Source organism: Bos indicus, chromosome 22 (genome assembly GCF_029378745.1).
Source record: "Bos indicus isolate NIAB-ARS_2022 breed Sahiwal x Tharparkar chromosome 22, NIAB-ARS_B.indTharparkar_mat_pri_1.0, whole genome shotgun sequence".
Taxonomy (NCBI): Eukaryota; Metazoa; Chordata; class Mammalia; order Artiodactyla; family Bovidae; genus Bos; species Bos indicus.
Window position 1 is genome coordinate 157,925 of NC_091781.1, and position 17,947 is coordinate 175,871.

General features: G+C 43.9%; 1 protein-coding gene across 2 annotated transcripts in view; it reads right to left on the reverse strand.

The window, feature by feature from the left end:
- Positions 1 to 4,030: 4,030 nt before the first annotated feature.
- The window catches only part of URGCP (upregulator of cell proliferation), a 33,428-nt gene continuing 19,511 nt past the window's right edge, over positions 4,031 to 17,947 (reverse strand). Inside the window, exons 3-6 of one of the 2 annotated variants that reach the window (XM_070777271.1) lie at positions 12,870 to 12,920; positions 12,601 to 12,639; positions 11,651 to 11,722; positions 4,031 to 9,556 (exon numbers count right to left, since the gene is read on the reverse strand). In XM_070777271.1, coding sequence (XP_070633372.1) covers positions 6,963 to 9,556; positions 11,651 to 11,722; positions 12,601 to 12,639; positions 12,870 to 12,920 — 2,756 coding nt within the window. In that variant the 3' untranslated portion in view covers positions 4,031 to 6,962. The remainder of the gene's footprint in view (positions 9,557 to 11,650; positions 11,723 to 12,600; positions 12,640 to 12,869; positions 12,921 to 17,947) is intronic. The other variant, XM_070777272.1, reaches the window with a different exon arrangement.

A 17,947-nucleotide genomic window follows, 5' to 3' on the forward strand; every position in this document is an offset into this window, starting at 1 on the left:
AATCCCATGGATGGAGGAGCCTGATGGGCTGCCGTCCATGGGGTCGCTAAGAGTCAGACATGACTGAGCGACTTCACTTTCACTTTTCACTTTCAAGCATTGGAGAAGGAAATGGCAACCCACTCCAGAGTTCTTGCCTGGAGAATCCCAGGGACGGGGGAGCCTGGTGGGCTGCCGTCTCTGGGGTCGCACAGAGTTGGACACGACTGAAGTGACTTAGTTTAGTTTTTTAGTTTAGCACCTAATATAATATTGTACACTAATATTAATAAATTAGCTGTAACTTAAACTTAAAAATCATCCAAGTCTTCAAGGATGGGTTATGCAGAGGGTAAGTTTTCAATTAGCTGTAACTTAAACTTAAAAATCATCCAAGTCTTCAAGGATGCGTTATGCAGAGGGTAGGTTTTCACATCGGACCATACCCTAGGATCTGGTCCTTGAGGAAGGGAAGTTTTAAAGGAGAAAGGACTGATGGTCAGAAAATTCTTGAAGATATTATAGAACCTGGTCTACTCAGCATTGCCAAAGCATTGCCATTGTAATTATATCCAGAAATTGTCAGAGGGGAAAATATCAACACTGGATATCTTAGTTCAGAATTCAACATAGTAATGGAAAAAACACAGACTCTGGATTCAGATATAACAATTTTTGTACAACTGAGCCTCAGTTCCATAATCCATATAATTGGTTTTGTTAATAATACCACCTCATAGTGCTGTTATTGGTACTGTTAGGGTGAATCATGTGAAGTTGCCACCGTTTGACCATTTTGACTTAAATCATTCACCTAATGCTGCTTAAAACTGCTGTGCTTTCCCATGGGAGGGAGGACTAGATTATCATGTGTGTGGAAGGGAAACAGAGGCAAAGGCAAACGGTGAGCTGCCTCAGACGACACGGGGAGGTTTGGAGGGGACTCTTGGCTTCAGTGCAGTCCATTTTCCATGATCACGTTTCCTCTGACCATTGGGAGCTGGCTTCTCCAAAAAGGGACAACGTCTTTCAAGCCCACTTTACTAGGAACATTTTATTTCTAAAATGTTTAACTGTGGCCTCCAGCTGTTCTGCATATTGAATAAGGGGACAGAATAGGACTGAGATGTTCTTCAATCACAATATTTTTCAAATATAAGAAATTTCAACTTTAACTGAAGGACTTTTTTAAGCTGATAGTATTTTTTTCTTTTAAAAGTTTCCATAAAGTTTGGTAATTTATATTTTGGTAAATTTTTGAAAAGTGAAAGTTGCTCAATCATGTCTGATTCTCTGCAACCCCATGAACTGCAGTCCATGGAACTCTCCAGGCCATAATACTGGAGTGGGTAGACTTTCCCTTCTCCAGGGGACCTTCCCAACCCAGGGATTAAACTGTGTCTCCAGCATTGCAGGTGGATTATTTACCAGCTGAGCCACAAGAGAAGCATTTTTAAATCTCCAAAGTGGTGAGGCACGTGGGATCTGGTAGATATAGATCAGGTAGAACTACAACTTCCTGGCTTGTAAATTTTGGCAAGTGACTTGACCTTCCTGAGTCTCAGTTTCTCTTATCTATAAAATGAGGACAATGATGGTTGTTGTGAAACTCACATTGTAAAATGCCTGACGGAGTGAGCAGCTAATAAATATTTTGTTGTTATTGTTGTTGTTGTTTAAATAATAAAGTCCCTGGTATCTATATCCTCTTAGAGAAATGAACCAGCCATTGAGGGTTCATGAGAATTCACTGAAATACCACCTTCACCCAAGGAAAGGCCTGGTTTTCCATCAAGGTGACAATGGCCTGGACTTCACAGCAGAAGGCAGTGCTGTCCAGCCGAGCAGGAGCTATTGTGCTTGGGGTTCAAGTTTTGCCACTCTTCCTTATGCCTGAGAGTCTCCCAGGAATTCCAAACTGATCCAGACCATTTGCTACCTTTTGTTTATTATCTTTATTTTATACTATGCCTTGTTGCAAAAAGGGATTCAGCTGGTTCCTTGAAAGGGGGTGGGAGAGGAGGGGGGATCACATAAATGTGTTTGCATGATTTAAACAACTTAAAAGTACATTTTAATACATTAGCATGAACTTACATTGTTTTAGATCACCAAGAGAAATAATTTAGTAGGATATTTATTTTTCTGTAATTTCCATTTAACAAAACACTAACGGTGTTTTTATGTACTTTGCTTCTCCCATCAATCCTAGAAAGGAGGCAGTATTGTCCAGGTTTTGCAGATCAGAAGATGGAAGCTCAGAGACTCCTCTGAGGTTACAGAACTAGCAAAGAGTAGCGGACTTCTTGTTCCAAAGCATGTGCTCATTCCGTATCTGGGGTTCCACTGCATCACTGAGTGGGGGTGAGTGTTCAGAACCATAGAGAATGGACGAATGGCCCATGTGTCTGTGGTTGGGCACAGAGTGCTCAGGATTGGCCCTGGGGGACTCCCTTGCTGGGAGTCCAGACCAGAACCCTGGGGAGACAAGGGTGTCCGGCTGTTTATTCTCACAGGTGAGCTCCTTTGCTCTCCTCATGGTAGCCAGGAGGATCCAGATTCCCCTATTTACTCTCAGAGCAGCGATTCTCCACCCTGACTGCATATTAGAGCCCACTGGACCCCATACCACAAGGACAGTACTGGGCAGAGGAGTGGCAGCACTCCTTAGATGATCCCAATTTACAGCCCAGGTTGAGAAACAGCATCCTCAACTCCAGGTTTATGTGAAAGACCCTCGGAACCTGAGACCCCTTTGCAGGAGAGGGACATTAGATGCTTCTTACAACCCTTTCCTACCACCAGTCTTGTGAGACCATCACAGCTCTTATTCTGAGGGGACTAGAAAAAGGAGGGGGCTGCTGTGTGGTCTGGACTTTTTTTTGAAGATGGTCTGTTCGGTGGGTCCAGTGTAGCCCAAAGGCTGACTTGTATCAAAGGATAGAGCAGTGGCTAGGCTGTGGGGTGGCACTGTGTGAGAAAGAGACTCTGCATAGCACAGCACAGCCTAGAACAGTGTTTTGTTTCCTAGAACTCACAAGAATGCACCCTCTGGGAGAGGTGTCTTAGGCAGAGACGTCTGCAATCCTGTTGGCTGTGGGGTCATGGAGACAGCTCCACTCATGTTGATTCTCCTCACAAGATGGACTTGTTCTAATTCAGAACTGCTGATACTTTAAATTTTGTAACCCTATGGTTTTTGTGTCACTGTTGGTAATTCATTTTCTGCTAATAACCAACCCATTCACCAAGAGAATCCCAGAGGTTCTCACGACCTCTCTTCTGTGAATTATGCCAAACAACCACTGAAACCAAATTAAAGCAGAGTCTTGAATTGTCTTCTCTCTTGCATAGGAAGCTGAAGGGGCCCTAATCCCATGTTTCCCCATGAGCCTCTACTCCTACCTCTCAACTCTCCTTCTGTTGAGGCACAAGAAGAGGGGTTACATCCAAAACTATCATTACTGACCAGCATTGCCATCCTGAGGAAGTCCAGTCTCTGATGGTGGAACCAATTAGAAACACCCTTTGCTACACTGGTAGCCTAAGCTAAAACAATCCTACTTCAGGACGCCTTGAAGTAGATGGATAGGAGTGGGCCTCATGTATGAAAGGCATTGAGACGTCACTCCCTGGTCCTTAGCTACTGTGCTAGACCTGGACACAAAAAAATAGGCTTGATATCCTTTCTTCTGATGGGGAGGGCAGAGAAGGAGACAAGTAAAAGGGGCTTAGACGAGGACCATGACCCCCTTAGGTGGTAGAGTGGAGGTGGGGCTGCCGTCAAAGCCATCCTGAAGAAGGGTCAGCCAGGACCAAGGAGAGGTGGACGGAGGCCCCAGACAGACAGCGTAGATGCAGCCATGGAGCCCAAGTGTGGGTGCTGTGGATGGGGGCTGGAAAGTCACAGAAGCCGGAGCAAGACCACCGTGGAGCTCTCTTTTGCGGCTCTGACTTACAGTGCTTGTAAGGCTGCATTCTGATATAATTTTGTTGAAATTTTAGGAACTCAGGATAGGTTTGTAGCAAAAATCATTTTTTTACTACTGACTCAGAAAGAAAGGATTTCTCTTTATTGGGCTAATTCACATCTGAGGAGCTGGGGAGAGCTACCAGATCAGGTTTACACTGGCACAGATTTCTCAACAGTAGCCCTGCTAGACAATATGTTTCAGTAAATCTAAGATCACATCGTTTAGAAGACATCACTAATTAGAAGGAGAAAAGGCTGTAAATTAAGATATCACTAATCAATTACAAGATAAATCCTTTTTGGCCTGTTAAAATGAATTTGATGGAGAAGGCCGGCAGCTTCCTTTGCGTAAGTCTCATGGGCATGCAGACTGGTGTAGACACATCTTCAGGTGCCTTGTTTGTGCACACAGACTGGCTCCTCCAAAACCAGCTTTTGTGCACTCACCACAGAGGAGGTGCTAGGAGTGACAGATAAGGCTTAGAGACGTTGAATGACTCTGTTCAAGGGCTATGTAATTAGCAGGAAGCAAGGCCAAGTTCAAAACCAGACCTTGAGTTCCACATCCTACTTTCTGTCTCCAGAGAATGGGGCAGGCGTTCTGTGCCCAATCTTAAGACTCATAGGCCCATTTACTCCAAGATCATTGACATGGTTTATGTTTTCATCAAAGCACCTGATACCCTGTGAGCTGTCCACCCACCCATTCTTCTGAGACACTCTCACATTACAAAGCTGGGCTCTAAAGACATTACTGCCCAGTAGCCCTACAGCAAGTCCCATGACCTCTCAGACCCTAAAGATGTCTTCAGGTCTGATGCAGGGAGGCCTTCTGACTGTGGTGTACCCGTGAATGGCTACAGTAGGCTGATGCTTAGTGTTCTGAGCTCCAGGACCAGGGTCACCTGTCTGAGCCGCAGACCCCAACCCTAGCTGTGTCACTAGTTCTGGAAGTCTCTTGCTTGGGCCTAGGGCCTCCTCCCCTCTGTAATTTGCGATTTCAGGAAAATGAGGCCTCCAGGTGGGGACCAGGAACTTGTCTGTTCCCTGAACTCCTTCTACCAGACTTAGAAAGGGAGCCCTCCAGACTGGAACCCTTTCTTTAATGGCAGGCTCCTCAGCCCCCGTTCCAGAGCCCCAGGATGTTCCGCCTGCTGCCCATGTGGTCCCTGTGCTCTGGGAGCCTGGCTCTGGATATGTGAAACAGAGGTTGGAAGAAGTGCTGGAACTCGGGGAACCTAGTCTTTTGCTAACAAATTTAGGAAAACCTTATCACTTCTGAGGGCTTCTCTTGTGGCTCAGATGGTAAAGAATCCACCTGCAATATGGGAGACTAGGGTTCAATTCCTGGATTGGGAAGATACCCTGGAGAAGGGATAGGCTACCCACTCCAGTATTCTGGCCTGGAGAATTACATGAACTCTACAGTAGGTGGGGTCACAAAGAGTTGGACATGACTTTCACATATCACTTCTGAAACTCAAAAGAGTTTCTAGTGCTCAGGCACTAAAAATTCATTTCTTCCTAGATCATTATATACACAAATAGTAAGATGTTGGTTTACCTGGAAATACCAAAACCTGTCCTTCCTTTTTCCCTCTTAGAGTCATGAAAACTACCCAGTTGCCTCTCTAGCACTTATAGGAATTTCACCCAGGACATTCCTGGGTCCCAAATTCAAGCACTGGAAATCTCTTTATGATGGATGAAAACCAATCAGTTCCTTTAAACATTGATTCAAGCTGTTCCAGCACAGACAGATTCCAGCTGGAGACTCACCAGAGGAAAAACTCCATGTTCTGGCTCATGGTGTCAAGTGGGCCATGGATGATGTCAGGGGTCTTGCCCTGGAGGCATGAAACTGGGGACACCCAAGGGGCCAGGCTCGGGTTCAGCCTGGAAGCTGTGGAAGTCTGGGGACAATAAGTGGTCACAAGCAGAGGTGCAGGGCAGAGGGCACCCGCTTCCTCATCAGCTCCTCACCCCTGATGCAGGTTTGCAGGCTGGATGAGCTGCTGAACTGCTCCAGGCCTCCTTTCCTAAAATGGGTAATGATGGAGCTATCATCACCATCACAGAGTTCCCGTGAAGATATTTAGTTCAGTTTTCTATTAATACCCTGAAGACTGGATCTCTGCTTAAAGAAAGGGGACATGATGGCATTTTTAAAGATGCTCTCCCAGGTGTCCAGTATTTCAGATGTTCTAGTAAGCAACCCTCTAAGATGACACTGTGATCCTCTTTGAAGAAAAAGAAAAATCAAGGCACAGAGAGGAACCTGCCCATTACTTACCATTTGTGCATTCACTAATTTCATTCATTCAACACACATTTATTAAGTGCCTACAGTGTGTCAGGCTCTGGGGGTACAGATGTGGGTCATGTACTCTCAAGGAGCTCACAGGTCTAGGCAAGAGGCAAACATATGCACAGGTAAGACACTGCACATGTTGAGTGTTGTGGCGGAGGTGTAAACAAAGTGCTGTGGGTGCAACAGAACCAGCAGGAGCCCTCCTGGGGCACGGGCAGTCCATACATCGCGTGCACACAGCAGGCACTCCCTCAGTGGGCAGGACTGGGTCACCCATGCTGACGCTGAAGTTTGCTAGTTGGGAAGGCCTACCTGCTTCCTCAGGGCACCTTCCCAGCCCTATCCTGATTACTGTCTGCCTGGGCTGCAGTTTTCAGGAGCCACTCTCTGCTTCAGAGGCTAATGACAGAGAGTAGCTGTACAAAAGGCAAACCACCAGGGGCTGCAAAGTTCAGAGACAAAGAACACTTTACTGCTTGTGTCAACAGCTCCTGCCCCAGGTTGTTATACTCCTGAAAGCATCTCTGAGCTGGTCTGTGAGGTAACTTCCTTTCCTAACACTGTGTAGGCAACTCCAGACCCAGCCCCATTTTCACTTTTCTCCCCTCTCAGAAGCTGGGCATAGCCCCACGTGGACAGGCCCATCAGAACAGGTTGCCCAGAGGAGGCCTCTGGCAGCTGATCTTTTCTTTTGATGACTCACAGCCGTCTTACTAGCTCAATGAGCTGCTGAATGTTTTTATTTTGGTTGGACAGGCCATTCCTGATGTTTTCTAGCAGGCATCTCTTCAGTTCAAAAATGGCTTCACTGTACGCCAAGTTCACAGCGGCCATGGGAGGCACTCCATGCCATAAGCCAGGGATGTGCCAAATGTGCTGCTTCTCAGGGTCCCAAAAGGCCAGGTCAGCCAGCGTCTGGATCCCGTCACCCTGTTTCTCCATTTGCACTGTGGCTCTGCCCACATCACTGGGCTGGTCCAGAAGCTGCCTCCGATCTCTTGGCTTGGAGCCAAGGGCAGACACATCATGAAGGTTCTGGTGTACAAACTGATAGTTGGGCATGTGCCCTGTTTTTTCCAGCCTTAGAAATGCATGCAGAATAGCTGGTGGAATGTTCCTTGTTTCAGCTAAACTGACCACAGTGACATTGCTCAGCCCCATAATCAAAGTGGCCAGGGAAGCCTCCCGCTCAAACCTCTCCCCTGCCTCGGTCCGGACTCCAGCTATCAAGCCCCCAGAGTCTATTACCAGGATGTGATCACAGCCCAGGTCCTGGCTAAAGCTCTCGGCCACCTTAATGAGCTGCATGAAGGCCCCTCGAGGACCACGGCCCCTTCCTGTGACAAACCGCAGCCCGAACATGGTATTGAGAAGGGTGGACTTGCCCGTGCCTGGCACGCCAAGTGCTGACAGGACTACCAGGCGTGACCTCCTCTCCAGGCGGACGTGTAGCTCCTTCAGGAGCCCTGTGACCCAGCGCAAGGCGGGGCTTAGGGTGTTCCCATCGATCAGCTCCAGAGGAAGCCCCTTCAGCAGCAGCTCCAAGGCCAAGCCTGGGAAGTGGGCAAACCGCCTCTGCCCTGCTGGCAGCTTCCCTGCCTCCACAAGGCAGCTTTCGGCCTCGTAAAACTGTCCCATCTCCCGCAGGAAATGCTCCACCCCCAGGGGCTCAGGCCAGAACGGCTCACTGAAGTCCACGGCCCCACAGTGCTTTGGTCTCAGGGTAAAAATCATCTCTGGAGATGGTCTTGGCCTTGGCTGGGCCACCCGGGCCAGTCCCCACTCCATCCACTTCAGGAAATACTGCTTCTCCCCCAGGGAGGGGCTGCTGATGCCCGAGATGAACTCCTGGACCCCCCAGGAAGGGTCATGGTCATTCTGCTGCATTCGAAGTTCCAGTAACCGATGCCTCAGCTCAGCCCTGTACTTCTCAGGAGGGTCGCTGGCCCACTGGATCTGGCAGAGCTCCTTCTCCACCTGGGCCACCTTTCTCCAAGTTTCCCCCTGTAGCCTCAGCTCATCCCTGCGGTAGGCATCCAAGTCCTTGATTTTCCTGGTGATCTGCTCCATCCGGTCCTTTGCCCGCTGACACTCCTCACAATCCTCATCGACCTTCAGCCCCAGCTTGCGGGCCGCGTTCGCCATGTCCTCCACGGATACCCTCCTGCAGGGGGACCGGGTCACATGTGTGATGATGGCGCGGACCCTACGCACAAAGCCTACACTGTCTGTGCTGCTGACCTTCACGAGGACGTGCGAGTGGTCCATCTTCAGCACAGGAATTAACCTGTTCAGAAATCTCAGGTTTGTGTTTCGTTTCCCACGGTAGGGACTCAGGATGAAGTAGTATTTTGTGGCTGACCCCTTCATGGAAGACAGCAATTTGTATTCCTTCTTACTGATGTTGTCAGTCAAGATGAATATGGCCGAAGAGATTTCTGTCAAGAGCTTGAACTGCAGCCAGTGAGACCCAATGTCACCTCTCAAGTTTAGGAAGGCCATGGGCTCTGGGAAAATGTCCAAGTCCTCCCTGCCACTGGGAAGAAACCAGGAAATTTCTACCAGCCCGTCTGCTATCTCCCGAGGGTTAGTGCCCAAGTTCAGATCCCGATGCCAGAAACAGTCCTGCTGCCTGTGGCCAGGGCTGAGCACGTCGTTGAGAAGCTGGGATTTAGAGTTGCTGCTGACCTCCATGCGCACAAAGGCGAAGGCAGGTGCTCGGGACAGGACCATGCTGTCTTCTCTGAAGCTTCCCATCACCCTTGGGGGCTGTGACCCCCATGTCCGCACAGTCCCCCTCATGGCCCACAGCAGAAATGTGTGGTAGTGGTTTTCTGGGTCAGGCAAAATGAGAGGGAGTGCAAACTGGCAGAGAGACATTTTTGACACAATTTCCTGTTGCAGGAAACTATCAGAGGAAAGCAGAAGGGCACAGAGAAGGTCCAAGGGATTCACAGGTGTGTCGGGTGTTGGCAGCTCGGAGAAGGAATAGATGTCTGCTGAGATGTCCTCAGCCGTGTCCCAGTAGATGATCTCCTCTTCCATTTGGCTCTCCTTCTCCACAGGCCTGGTGTCCAGGGGAAGGTCCAGGACCATGGTGGTATTCCTGGCTTCAGCATTGAGGGCCTGCAGCTTCCTGAGGAAATTCCAGGGCAAGTCTTTGGGAGTCTGAGGAGCCCAGTTCTTCATGCTGTCACTGCTGATCTGTAAGGCGTCCTGGAGGCTGAGTTTCTGTGTTTGGTATGTCTCTAGTCCCAAAAGGAACAGCATTTCTTGTAGTCTGCTCCTCTCCTCTGTGGAGAGAAATGAAGATATAATTACATACTCTGCATGTCAGAGGATCCAGGTTAGAGGTGGGGAGGGAGAGCCCAACTCAGCAGGTAGGAGATGGCCTCCTTCAGAGCAAAATGCAGGCACCCCTAGGCCACCTGAGAACAAGACAAAGGTAACATCACCCACCCCAGACCCAAGTGTGGCCAGATACATGTGACATTAGAGACGAAAAAGAAAGGGACATCCAGGGGCTACATTTAAGAATTGGGAGATTTTATGTAAAAAATTGGCTAGAGTGAGCAGCTATGCACTTGAGATGTGGAACACAGGCCTCATTCTCTGGCCATACCCCGCTCCCTTCAACATACTCCTGTGCTTCTGGCCCAGCAGTGGATTCCCTCACACTGTTACCAGGAACTTTCCACAGTGGTCACAATCACTGATGCACTGTGGTTTTCTGGTTGATGTTCTTTTCTGTCTACAAACAAGCTGGAAATTTTGTAAAGGAAACAGGGAGTTACTCTTGGTACAGAATAATAGCAATCACTTTTAAATAACATTTCTCCAAACTTGAAGCTGCTAGTATGGTTCTAAATTTTCGCTGTATTAAAATATTTGGTAGAGATCATAAGTCTGTACTTATTTGTTCAGATTTTCAGCCATAACATCCAATAGAGTATGAATTCTTACAAGCACTAGATGCTCAGAACAGTAATGTCACCTGCAAAGGTTTCCTCCACCATCCCTGTTCTTGGCCACAGCATCTTACCAATTTTCATTGCATATAATTTACTGCATATAATTTGTTCAGTCGCCAAGTCATGTCCAACTCTTCGCGACCCCATGGACTGCAGCACACCAGGCTTCCATGTCCCTCACCATCTCCTGGAGTTTGCCCAAGTTCATGTCCATTGCATCAATGATGTCATACAACCATCTTATCCTCTGTCACCCTCTTCTCCTCCTGCCCTCAATCTTTCCCAGAATCAGGGTCTTTTCCAATGTGTTGGCTGTTCACATCAGGTGGCCAAAGAACTGGAGCTTCAGCTTCAACATCAGTCCTTCCAATGAGTATTCATGGTTGATTTCCTATAAGATTGACTGGCTTGATCTCTTTGCTTGAGAGTCCAGGGGACTCTCAAGAGTCTTCTCTAGTGCCACAGTTCAAGCATCAATTCTTCAGTGTTCTGCCTTCTTTATGGTCCAGCTCTCACAACCGTTCATGACTACTGGAAAGACCACAGCCTTGACTATACGGACCTTTGTCAGCAATGTGATGTTTTTGGTTTTTAACACACTGTCTAGGTTTGTCATAGCTTTCCTGCCAAGAAGCAGTTGTCTTCTAATTTTATGGCTGCAGATTTTAGAGCCCAAGAAGAGGAAATCTGTCACTGCTTCCACCTTTTCCCCTTCTATTTGCCATGAAGTGATGGGGCTAGATGCCATGATCTTAGTTGTTTTAACATTGAGTTTTAAGCCAAATTTTTCACTCTCCTCCTTCACCCTCATCAAGAGGCTCTTTAGTTCCTCTTCGCTTTCTGCCATTGGGAATCATCTGCATATCTGAGGTTGTTCATGTTTCTCCCGGCAATCTTGGTTCCAGCTTGTAATTCATCCAGCCCAGCATTTCACATGATATGCCCTGTGTATAAGTTAAATAAACAAGGTGACAATAAACAGCCTTGTCGTACTCCTTTCTCAATCAAGCAGTCAGTTGTTCCATGTCTGGTTCTATCTGTTGCTTCTTGACACATACAGGTTTCTCAGGAAACAGGTAAGATGGTCTGGTATTCCCATCTCTTTAAGAGTTTTCCACAGTTTGTTATGATCCACACAGTCAAACGCGTTAGCATAGTCAATGAAACAGAGGTAGATGTTTTTCTGGAAACTCCCTTGCTTTCTCTATGATCCAGTGAATGTTGGCAATTTGATCTCTGGTTCCTGCCTTTTCTAAACCCAGTTTGGACATCTAGAAGTTCTCTGTTCATGTAATGCTGAAGTCTAGCATGCAAGACTTGGAACATAACCTTACTAGCAGGGGACATGCGTGCAATTGTCCAGTGGCTTGAACATTCTTTAGTATTGCCTTCTTGGGGATTGGGATGAGGATTTACCTTTTCCAGTCCTATGGCCATTGCTGGGTTTTCCAAATTTGCTGACATATCGAGGGCAGCACTTTGATAGCACTGCATATAATTAGAAAATTTTAAATGTTAAATATATTAACAAAACAAATAAACATAAATCCTGCTGAGCTCTAGGATTCTCTCCATTCTTTCCTTAAAAGAGGAAGCTATGCCTATGATGCTACGTTAGGTGCTGACAGAAACCACAGGAGGAAGTGCAGGTGATCAGCCTTCTTCTTGTTCCCAGTAAGTTATATGATGGGATCAGGACCATGCCTGGGTGAAGAGCAGGACTCAAAGCACTCATTCCCCTGTAGGGATCCACTTGCTGCCTAATGTCTCTCTTCAGAAGCTCAGCCTTCCACAGGGGCTAACTGGCCATACCATCCCAGAGAGTCAAGAGCTGGCAAACTTGTTGCAGAAACAAAAGAACCACATGGGGAGAGACACCTTAGTAGAAATCCATCATATAAGTAACTTAATTTTCTGATTGTTGCCTGAATTAAAACCAGGGACATTGTTTTTCTTATCCAGGCATAGAATAACTTTTTTAAGCAGCATGTAGCTAAATGTGACAGGGAAAGCCAGAGCAAACAAACCTATTAATGTGTACACCCATGCCCAGTCCATGACCCTTGGCAGATCTATAAATGAAACCACCGGATCAGATGAATGACTCCCAAACTTGGATAAGCTTTAGAATCACTTTAGGAACTTGTTAAAAATAAGGTTTTTGAGCTTTATGTCCAAATATGCAAATTCATTATGTTACTCTGTATGGTAACAGCTCCCCAGGCGTTATTTTCCTGGCAGTATTATTAATGGCACATAAAGGATTAATGGACTAGCAGTGCTTTGATGCAGTCAGGGGTTGAAACTATCAGCCCAGATGATGTTTTCCATCAATAACACAGACAGAGCAGAGAGATGAAACATACCTATTGGAAAGTCATTATCCTGAGCTTCATTTGGACCCTCTAAAAAAAAGCAAAGGAAAATGAAATATCAATCAAATCAGGGGGCTTGAATTGACACAAATTAATTTAGGCTAAACTTAGAACCCCCATTCTTTCTTACTAAGGTAGTAACTTCTCCCAATTGTTCAAAATCTAAAATCCCAGTTATTTTTTTCACTTTGCCTATCTTTGCCCATCACTTCCTTATCTCTTTCCCTAATCCAATCTGTTGCCAATCCTGTAATTTCTACCTCCATAATGAAACTCGCAGTCATCTCCTTCCATTTCTCTCCATTCCAAATCTGGAAGAAAAAAACATATATACACATTTAGTTTCATCAGCAACTTAGGACCTTTCTACCAGAAAATTCAAGTGAAGATACAATGTTTATTTTGAGTACTATTATTGGTTTCAGTTTTTCCTATGTAAATTTAATTTGCTTACAATCCCAAATAGGACACAAAGTAGTAATAACCACACACACAAGATAATGATTTGCTCTAGGATTATCAGTCCAAAAGCACAGGCCACAAAAAATACATAAACTGGACTTCATCAAAGTAAAATTCTCTATGCATCAAAGAACATTCTCAAGAAAGTGAAAGACCACCTATGAATGTGGAAAATATGTGCAAATCATATGTGATTAGATCTAGTATCTGGAATATGTAAACAAGTACAACTTCACAACAAAAAAAGACACACACAAAAAAACCTCAATTGAAAAGTGGAATATTCAAAGAAGTTGAATAGACATTTCTCCAAAAAAATATACAAATGATCACAAGAACATAAAATGATGCTCAACATCATCAGTCACAAGGGAAATCAAATCAAAACCACAGTGAGATAGCGCTGCACACCTGTTAGGATGGTGACTTTAAAAAAGGATGGAAAATCGCAAGCATTGACAGGATGGGGGGAAATCAGAACCCTTGTACATTTCTGGTAGGACTTTAAGCGGTGCAGCTGTTGGGAAAACAATTTGGCTATTCCTCAAACAGTTAAACACAGAATTACCATTTGATTCAGTAATTCCACTCTGAGGTATCTGCCTAGAAGAACTTAAAACTGGGACTCAAACAAGTACATGTACATGCATGTTCATAGCATGATTATTCACAATAGCCAAAAGGTGGAAACCAAATAGCCAAACGTCCACTTGACAAATGAATAGATAAACAAAATGCAGTCTAACCATACAATAGCATATGATTCAACCCTAAAAAGGAACAACATGGAGGAACTCCAAAACACTATGCTAGGTGAAAAACAACAACAACAACACAAAAGGGCACATATTGTGTGACTTCATTTATAGGAAAATACTTAACATAAATATAAACAAAGACTTAACACAGATTGGTGGTCCAGCCTGGAAATTGAGAGGAGAGATGGGAGAAACTGCTCAAGGCGTAGACAGTTTTACTTTCAAGTGATGGAAATGTTTTGGAAATTAATAGATAAGAAGTTGTGATTTCATAAGTTTATGAATGTACTAAATGTCATAGAATTGTTCACCATAAAACACTTTTTTCCTTCAGTATTTTTCCGTTTTTAAAAATTGTGTTAAAATACACGTAACATAAAATTTACTATTTTGGCAGGGTCGGAGGGGCATGCCATACAGCTGAGAGGATCTTAGTTTCTGGACTATGGAGTGAACCCAGGCCCTGGGAAGTGAAAGCGCAAAGTCCTAACCACTGGACCACCAGGGATTCTTGAGAGTCCCTTGGACTGCAAGGAGATCCAACCAGTCCATCCTACTGGAGATCAGTTCTGAGTGTTCATGGGTAGGACTGACACTGAGGCTGAAACTCCAATACTTTGGCCATCTAATTGAGGGCAGGAGGAGAAGGGGATGACAGAGAATGAGATGGTTGGATGGCATCACCGACTCAATAGACATGGGTTTGGGTAGACTCCAGGTGTTGGTGATGGACAGGAGGCCTGGCATGCTGAGGTTCATGGGGTTGCAAAGAGTCGGACACAACTGAGTGACTGAACTGAACTGAACTGATAGATATGTATAATCCTATTACTGTTTTCTTAATTGTTTTGGGTTTATTTTCTGTAGGTCTTTTCCTACTCTTGTGTTTCCTGCCTAGAGAAGTGCTTTTAGCATTTGTTGTAAAGCTGGTTTGGTGGTGCTGAATTCTCTTAACTTTTGCTTGTCTTGGAAAGCTTTTGATTTCTCCATCAAATCTGAAGGAGAGTCTTGCTGGGTAGAGGAAGTATTCTTGGTTGTAGTACTTCCCTTTCATCAGTTTAAATAAATCACGCCATTCCCTTCTGGCTCGTAGAGTTTCTGCTTAAAAATCAGCTGATAGCCTGATGGGAGTTCCCTGTATGTTATTTGTTGTTTTTCCCTTGTTGCTTTTAATATTTTGTCTTGTCTTTAATTTTTGTCAGTTTGATTAGTCTGTGTCTTGGTGTGTTCCTCCTTGGGGTTTTACTTTCTACGACTCTGTCTTTCCTGGACTTAGCTGACTATTTCCTTTCCCATGTTTGGGATGTTTTCAGCTATTATCTCTTCAAATATTTTCCCAGGTCCTTTCTCTTTCTCTTCGTGCCCCTCTTACTGTCTCACTGCAGCTTCTTGTTTGTCTTAGGATGTGCGGTATTTTTTTTTTGGTGGTTTCCAGCATCCTCCTGTTGATGGTTGTTCAACAGCTAGTTGCAATTTTGGTGCTCTCATGGGAGGAGATACACGCACATCCTTCTACTCCACCATCTTGAACTGGAATCTATTAGTTTTCTATTCTCTATTTCATTGATCTCTGCTCTAATCTTTTATTATTTCTTTCTTTGTGTGAGCTTTGCATTTAGCTTGTTTTTCTTTTCCTGTTACAACTTAAAGTTGTAAAGTTAGTCTGTTTATATGGGATGTTTCTTGTTTTTAACATGAGCATTTATAAATTTCCCCTTAGTACCACTTTGGATGCAGTCCATAAGTGTTAATATGATGTGTTTATATTTTCATTCATGTCTTCTTCACTATTTTTTAAATTTCTTTGTGATTTTGTCTTTGATCCATTGGTTGTTTGAAAGGACATTATTAGGTCTCCAAAATTTTGTGAATTCTCCAGGTTGTTATTGATTTCTAACTTTATCTCAATGGTCAAAGAAGATACTTTGTATGATATCTTTTAGAAACCACTGACACTTACTTTGTGGCCCTATATATGGTCTATCCATATATTTATATATGGATATCCTATATCCAGTTGAGAAGAATGTGTATGCTGTTGTTGTTGCTGGCCGGGGGAGGGGGGTGTTCTGCATATGTCTCTTAGATCTAGTAGGTTTATTGTGTTGTTGAAGGCCTCTATTTCCTCACTTATCTTCTGTCTGGTTGTTCTATCCATTATTCTGAGTGGGGTATTGGAATCCACAACTATTACTGTAGAACCGTCTATTTTCTCCTTCAGTTCTCTCAGGTTTTGCTTTTTATATTTTGATGGTCTGACATTACATAAATGCTTATAATTGTTATATATTCTTGCTATATTGAAATGTTTGTTAACATGTAATGTCCTTCTCTTTCTCTTGTAGTTGTTTTTTACTTAAAGCCTATTTCATCTGAAATTAGTATAGCCACTGAAGTTCTCTTTTGATAATTATTTGCACATTCTCCATCTTTTTACTTTTACAAGTTGTCTTTGGATCTCAAAAGTGAGTCTCTTATGCTGCTGCTAAATCGTTTCAGTCATGTCCGACTCTGTGCGACCCCATAGATGGCAGCCCACCAGGCTCCCCTGTCCCTGGGATTCTCCAGGCAAGAACACTGGAGTGGGTTGCCATTTCCTTCTCCAAAGCATGAAAGTGAAAAGTGAAAGTGAAGTCACTCAGTCGTGTCCGACCCTCAATGATCTCATGGACTGCAGCCTTCCAGGCTCCTCCATCCATGGGATTTTCCAGGCAAGAGTTAGGTCATGTGTTTTTATCAATTCTGCCAATCTCTGGTTTTTGATGGGAGAGTTTAATCCACTTACATTTAAAGTAATTAATGATAAGGAGGCACTTATTTCTGTCATTGTGCTATATCTTTATGTCCCTCATTTCCTGCATTCCTATCTTCTTTTGTGTCTATTTTTTGGTAGTGAAATGTTTAAATTCCTTCTTGATTCCCTTTTGTGTATATTCTATAACAATTTCCTTTGTGATTGCCATGGGGATTACATTTAGTCTCCTAAGTTTATAACATTCTAATTTGAATTTATACTAATTTAATGTCAACAACATATATATTCTAATTGTTTACACACTGTAAAACCAAAAACCCCTTTTGTTTTTTGATATCACAAAATTACATCTTTATATAATGTGTGCCCCTAAACATAAACTAATAACTCTTCAAATGTATTACTCTCCTGAATTACATACAGAACAAGATTTGGAATTACAAATCAATGTTACAGTAATGCTAGCTATCATATTAATTTTTAATTTAAATATATTGGTCTCTTACATTACATAGAAAACAAAAACTGCAGTTACAAACAACTGTTACAATAATACTAACTATATAATTGCCCATGTATCTACTTTACTGAGATCTTTATTTCTCATACAGCATAAGGTTACTGTCTAATGAATGTCCATTCTCTTTGCAGCACTCCCTTAAGCACTTCTTTTAGGAATAACTAGTGGTCTCAAACTCCCTCAGCTTTTCTTCATCTGGGAATGTCTTGATTTCTCCCTCATTTCTGAAGCACAATTTTGCTGGATATATGAATCCTGGTTGACAGTTTTTTTAAACACTTTGACTACATTTTCTGGCCTTCAAAGTTTCTAATGAGAAATCTGCAGATTATCTCTTTGAAAATCACTTGTAGTGACTTATCACTTGCTGCTTTCAAGATTTCTTCTTTTTCTTTGTATTATGTGTCTTGGTGTAGGTCTCTCTGAATTCATTTTACTTGGAGTTCACTGAGCTTTTTGGATGATTACATACACATCTTTCTTTAGATTCAGCAAGTTTCAGCCATTATTTCTTCAAATATTCTCTCTGCTTCTTTCTCTTCGCCTTCTGAGTCTCCTACAATGAGTATCTTGGTCCTTTTGATGGTGTCAAACAGGCTCTGTCTGCTTTTATTCAATCTTTTCTCTTTCTGTTCCTCAGCTTTGATAATTTCCACTGTCCGATCTTCAAGTTCACTAATTCATTCTTCCGTCTGCCAAGTCTGCCTTTGAATCCTGCTCGTAAATTTTTCATTTCAGTTGTTGTACTCTTCAGCTCTAGAACTTGTTTTGGCTTATTTTTAGGTTTTCTATTTCTTTATTGATATTCACCTTTTGTTCACTCACCATTCTCCTGACTTTCTC